This window comes from Orycteropus afer, unplaced genomic scaffold, assembly GCF_000298275.1.
Source record: "Orycteropus afer afer isolate SDZICR_OR568_19922 unplaced genomic scaffold, OryAfe1.0 scaffold00622, whole genome shotgun sequence".
Lineage (NCBI taxonomy): Eukaryota > Metazoa > Chordata > Mammalia > Tubulidentata > Orycteropodidae > Orycteropus > Orycteropus afer.
In genome coordinates, this window is record NW_006922209.1 from 973,818 (window position 1) to 980,068 (window position 6,251).

The window sequence follows — 6,251 nt, forward strand, 5'->3', positions numbered from 1 at the left end:
TTAGAGTTACTCCCTGCTGATCTCGGCCACAGCACGTGGAAGATAACAGACTTTAGAATAGGCTGAGAATTGCAAACCAAGAATTTGTAAGGATGAGGCAGGAGAGCAGTATTCCTGAGTGTGAGATTCAGAATGGTCAAAACTGTGGCGGTAATCCATGGGGGCATTAGACTACACGTGGCGTGAAGACTGTGTGGGAATAGTCCCCAGAAAGCAAACCATGCTTGTATTCCTTACAAGTGGCATGGCATGAGAAAGCTGGAAATTCTTCTTCCTGTAGATCCTTGACATGTTACCATCTTCAGAAGAAATGAATGCCAAGTCTAGGGCTCGTCATTGGGAAAGGTGAAGTGGGATAACACAAGTAAATTTTTTAAAGATTCCAAGAGTGAACATGGATTAGAGGACAGTTTTAGGGATTGCAGGTTTACCCTCCAAAATGGAAGACCACGTGAGGAAGGGACATCTCCCGTGGGGCATGTCATGGTCGAGGCAACAGGCAGATGCTGACTCCTCATCATCTCAGAGCAGCACCTCAGTGCAAACAGATTTGAAAGCGCTTCATTCGCTCAGCAAGTATTCGTTGGTCACTTCTGTGTACCAGGCACTGTTGTAGGGTCTTTTTATTGTTACTGGGTGATACTGAGTCAGTTCAACTCATAGCATTCTGCGTACAACAGAACGAAACACGGCTCGGTCCCGCACCATCCTGCCAGTTGTTGAGCCCATTGTTCGCACCCATTGTTGCAGCCACTGTGCCACTCCATCTCACTGAGGGTCTTCCTCTTTTTCAGTGACCCTCTCCTTTACCAAGCATGATGTCCTTCTCCAGGGACTGGTCCCTCCTGATAACACGGAATGTCCAAAGTACATGAGACAAAATCTCACCATCGCCCTTCTAAGGAGCATTGTGGCTGTACTTCCAGAACACATGTGTCAGTTCTGGCAGTCCATGGTGTGTCCAGTATTCTTCACCAACACCGTAATTAAATGCATCTTCTTCAGTCTTCCTTATTCATTGTCCAGCTTTTGCATGCATGAGGCGATTAAAAATACCGTGGTTTAGTTCAGGTACACCTTAGTCTTCAAAGTGACATCTTTGCCTTTAACACTTTAAAGAGGTCGTTGGCAGCAGATTTGCCCAGTGCGATAGGTTGTTTGATTTCTTAACTGCTGCTTCCGTGGATATTGATTGTGGATCCAAGGAAAATAAAATCCTTCGCAGCTTCAGTCTTTTCTCTTTTTATCATGTTGTTGCTTATTGGTCCAGTTGTGAAGATTTTCGTTTTCTTTATGTTGAGGTACAAGCCATACTGAAGACGATAGTCTTTGATCTTCGTCATTAAGTGGTTCAAGTCCTCTTTACTTTGAGCAAGGAAAGGTATGTCATCTGCATATCACAGGTTGTTAAAAGTCTTCCTCCGATCCTGATACCACATTCTTCATATAGCCCATCTTCTTGGATTGTTTACACTGCATATGGATTGGATAAGTATGGGCTACAGTTTGGGAATTCAAAATGCCCACTTTTATGGAGCTTACCTGCTAGTGAGGAAAGCGTGGTTAGATACAGAGAGGAAGTTCTTACCTATAGGCATTCAAAAGTGATAGATCACGCCACTGAAAACCATTCTTTGACCATTTGAGGGAATGGTTCAGGAAGGAAGCAGCAGACTTTGCAGCTGGCTGGGCATAGAGAGTGGATAGTGGCAATGATGGTAGCTGTGCAGCCGCTCACAGCTCCTCTAGGTGTTTCCTGCTGGGTAGTGTCGCCTTGGAAACCCAAGGAGGAGGGGTCGCTGAGTTGGGTTTGACTCCACAGCAGTGAGTTTGTTTGTTTTTTGTTTTAGTGGGAGGAGGGGCTCTTTGCTGACACCTGAAACTATGTTGTGGTTGTTATGTGCCGTCAAGTCGGGCATGACTCATAGCGACCCCTCCTTGGGTTTCGGAGGCAGTGTCGCTACGGAAGTAGATTGCCCCATCTTCCTTCTGAGGAGTGGCTGGTGGGTTTGAACCGCCAGCCTTCTGGTTAGCAGTCAAGTGCCTTAGGCACTACGCCACCAGAGCTCCCGACACCTGAAACTATATGCCTCCTTATTTGTCTTATTCATGGGGTGACTGGGTATCAGTGATGGTTGACTTTGCAAAGGACTCTAGGGCCAGGGAACAGGGAAGAGCAAGATCCATAGGAACAAGTAATGTCATGGATTGAATTTTGTCCCCCCAGAATTTGTCAAATTGGCTGGGCCATGATTGTCAGTGGTTCAGAAGTTATGTAATGATGTATTGTGGCAGGTGTGTAATGATACCCCATGATGTGATCTAATGTGATAAGCCAATCAGGTATGAGAGGATTAAGATTAAGAGTAGCAGTACTCTTAGTCCCATCACAACCCTGATCAGATAGATGTAAGGAGAGCTTCCCTGGGGTGTGACCTGCAACATCTTTTATCTTCTAAGAGATGAAAGAGAGAGGCAAGCAGAGAAGGGGACCTACTACCACCAAGAAGGAGGAGCCGGGAGCAGAGTGTGTCCTTTGGATGCAGGGTCCCTGCACTGGGATCCTCCAAGGAACAGGAGACACAGATAGAAAGACTTGCCCTGAGCTAGCACTGAGCTCAGGGCTCTACAGAGCCTGCTAAACTGTCAGAGGATAAATTTCTGTTTGTTAAAGCAAAAAAAAAAATTCTTTGAATTTTGAAGTAGGTTCCATGTCTGAGGCATGAAATGTACGAGATAATCCTAGAATATCTTGTCCCAGAAAGCCAAGAAGCTGAAAAGATTGGAGTCTTTGTTGAAAGATGTAGAAGCCAACCTGAAAGGCCTCCTTTTGGTCACAAATGGAATAATTGACAGCAGAAAGAAAAATTGAAACAAATGTATTTAGTGAGTTCATAATGACACAATTTTCTTTATCACCATCAGAGATTGTTAGACCGTGAGCTCATAACTCTGAAAGCTAGAAAGGTAAAGAAGCATTTTATCCCTCCTTTCAACATGAAAGGAGCTGTGGTGGTGCAGTGGTTAAAGCATTTGATTGCTAACCAAAAGGTTGGTGGTTCAAACCCACCGGCTGCCCCATGGGAAAAAGATGAGGCGATCTGCTTCCGTAAGGATTTATAGCCTTGGAAGCCCTGTGGGGCACTTCTGTAGGGTCATTATGAGTCTTGTGTGGTCACTTTGAGTCAGAATTAACTTGATGGCAGTGGTTTGGTGGGGTGTTTCTGTTTTTGGTTCCATTATGAATCAAATTTCTTGGTAAGTACTGAGTAATGATGCAGAGTTCTTCTGTGTAGAATTCCAGCTCATAAATGAAAAGAAGTCAAATTAGAGAGCTACGATTTTGCAGCCTATAGTGCCTAAGGCACTGGACTGCTAACCAGAGGACTGGCGGTTCAAGCCCACCAGCAACTCCTCGGAAGGAAGACTGGGCAATCTACTTGCATAAAGATTTACTGGCTCGGAAACCCAAAGGAGGTTGCTGTGAGTCGGAATCGACTCGATGGCAGTGAGTTTGGGTTTTTTTGTTTGGTTGGGTTGGGTTGGTTTGGTTTGGTTTTTTACAGCCAGAAGGGACCAGTCCCTGGAGAAGGAGATCATGCTAGGTGTGGAGGGTCAGCAAAAAAGGGGAAGACCCTCAAGGAGATGGGTTGACACAGTGGTGGACACAGCACAGCAATGGTTGTGAGGATGGAACAGGACTGGGCCGTATCTTGTTCTGTTGTTCACATTGTCTCTGAGTTGAAACCGACTTCGACAGCACCTACCAACAGCAGTGTCACAATATACTGACGCTTCTGAGCGACCTGTTTTCCCCACTGTGCTTTCAATCCTGAGGGTCTGTGCCCTGTTTACCATCTGTTTTTAGCCTACAATGCTTGGCACATTAGAGGCATTTAAATATTTGTGACATAAATTAAAATATTCATATTTTATTATCGTATGAGTCTTGCTGTGTATTTGAGAAGTGATTTTACACCCTTGATTTACACTTAGGAGGTTCCCAGAGCAAATGGAGATGAGGCAGTTCTGGTAGCTACCCCTAGAATGCTAGTAGCACCCGCTAATCTGCCCTCTTTTCATGCAGTCTTTCCTCAGGTGGTTGCGTGTCCAGCTGCGTGTCCTCGCCCCCCAGCGGAGGTCCTGCCTCAGGAGGCCGCGGCGCCAGGTGTAACGCTCTGTGTGTCTTTTGCAGGTGCTGCCATGCTTACTGAGTCCCTTCTCTGTCCGCCTCTATCACCTTCCGTCAGTGACTGTCACCAGCATCCTGCAGCAGCTAATGAACCTACCTCAGAGCGCAGCTGCACCAGCACCCTCCAACCCTCACCTCGCTGCTGTGCTCCAGAACAAGGTGCTCTTGCCCTGTGGCATCCGTGAACTTGGCGGGGGTCTACCCTGGAGCATGCGATGGCTGCTGTAGCCGTAACGACTTGTGAAAAAGAAAAGCTGCTTTCAGTCAGGAGTTGCGTTGTACTGGAGCCTAGAAATGACAATGGCGTGAACAGAATCAGACAGGGTTTCACTGGTCGATTCTCTGAGGAGTGGGTGGCCCCTTCCTCCTCCTTCCTTCAACAAATGAATTCCACGTGTCTCCTGTAAGATAAGCCTGGTGGTATCGTGGCTCCACAGTCGTCAGGGGTCCCGGCATCTTCGGTTTCCCTCCCCCGCCTGCCTCAGCAGTGGCTTCTGTGTTCATGAGCCCTCATGGTCTGTGGTGGTTGTGGAAGCTGAGGTTCACTTTGTGTCAGGAAGGGTAAGATGGTAGGGGTTAGCTGTTTCCCCTCCTAATTTGGAGCTTTGCCAAAAATTCTAACCAACAACTTGTACTTAAATCTCAGTGGCCAGGACTTCATCACATGTCTCACCTGACTGCAGGGAAGGCTGCAAAATGGCAGCCTTTTTCATCCATTTCTGGGTCAGTAAATAAAGAAAAACTTAATCCCGAATTCTCTGTGGCCAGTACGGATTAATTTTTCCCCTGAGGTTGGGGTGAGGAGCGGCAGGGAGGGCTATAGCCACAGTAACTTGCTGTTGCCATCAGTTGTGCTTTATCAGGGGCTGCTGTACCCAGATACAGCCAGGAGGACGCGGCCTCTCAGTTCATGACTGTCCACTCTGTGCCCGACTTCACAGAAATGCAGCAGTGGAGTCCTTTTGATTTCGAGCCGTTCCCCGTTTAATGCCGAGGTGGCCTCAGCAGTGGTGGGGGAGGATCACGTGCGGTGTTGAGTTTGATCCCTTCTGTCTCCCCTTGTAGTTTGGCCTGTCACTGCTCCTCGTTGTCCTGAGCCGCGGGGAAGACCTACAGAGTTCAGAGCCTGCTGCCGAATCAACACAGAACAACCAGTGGTCAGTGTGGCTGTGTGTCTTCTCTTGTCTTACGTTCTGTTAGGTAACTTGTCCTGCTTTTTCTCATGTTGTTGTCACGGGTTTTCCCTATCAGGGCAGAGGTGATGTTCATGGCAGCCCGAGAGCTTCTGCAGATCCCCCAGGCAGCCCTAGCCAAGCCCATCTCCAAACCCACCAACCTGGTGTCCCTCTTTTCACGTTACATTGATCGACAGAAACTGAACTTGCTGGAGACGAAACTACAGTAAGTTTGAAACGGAAGCACATGTCACTAAAGTGGCACTTAGAGATGATGATGAGTTGGGGGAGGTGAAACTTGAATTTGATGGAAAAGATGAAAGACTTTGTGGAATATTTGACATCTCCCAGCTGTAAACACTGTTCTGGGTCAGTGGCACCTTCATAGAAGTTGACTAAATGCTAAGGGTAGAGAGAGGTCTCGGGTGTTTTGTCATGAGAGTTCTTAGAAGGACGTAACCTTAATGCAATGCAAAAGATGACTGTCTGTCTTGCTTCATTTATACAGATAACCTTCCTTTCGCTTTCTCTTTATGCCCTTAGGCTGGTTCAGGGGATACGATAAAAGATCTTCGAGTGTGTCCTGTCCCTCCTGGGCTGCCACCTGCACTGCTGCCGTCACCAACGGAGTGTTTCTAATGAGGGAGGGAAGGTAGCTTACTTCCCAAAACAAAGGTCTGGTGGGATCAGTTCCTGCTTACAGGGATCGTGTCTTAAGTGCCAGGTATTTCCCCACTGCTCTGTGACTCTGGCTGGGTGACACTTCTGCTGGTTTCTTCCTTACCTTCTGTGTTACAGTTCTGCATGCCCTACTTTTACTCAGTTCTTCTCAATTTTGCATTTTCTTTTGCATTTCCTAAAGACACAAATAGAATCTTTCCCTT

General features: G+C 47.1%; 1 protein-coding gene across 1 annotated transcript in view; it reads left to right on the forward strand.

Moving 5' to 3' along the window:
• PATL1 (PAT1 homolog 1, processing body mRNA decay factor) overlaps positions 1-5,932 on the forward strand; it is a 36,750-nt gene extending 30,818 nt beyond the window's left edge. Inside the window, exons 16-19 of the mRNA XM_007956435.2 lie at positions 4,196-4,351; positions 5,258-5,349; positions 5,444-5,593; positions 5,911-5,932. Coding sequence (XP_007954626.1) covers positions 4,196-4,351; positions 5,258-5,349; positions 5,444-5,593; positions 5,911-5,932 — 420 coding nt within the window. The remainder of the gene's footprint in view (positions 1-4,195; positions 4,352-5,257; positions 5,350-5,443; positions 5,594-5,910) is intronic.
• The last annotated feature ends 319 nt before the right edge of the window (positions 5,933-6,251 follow it).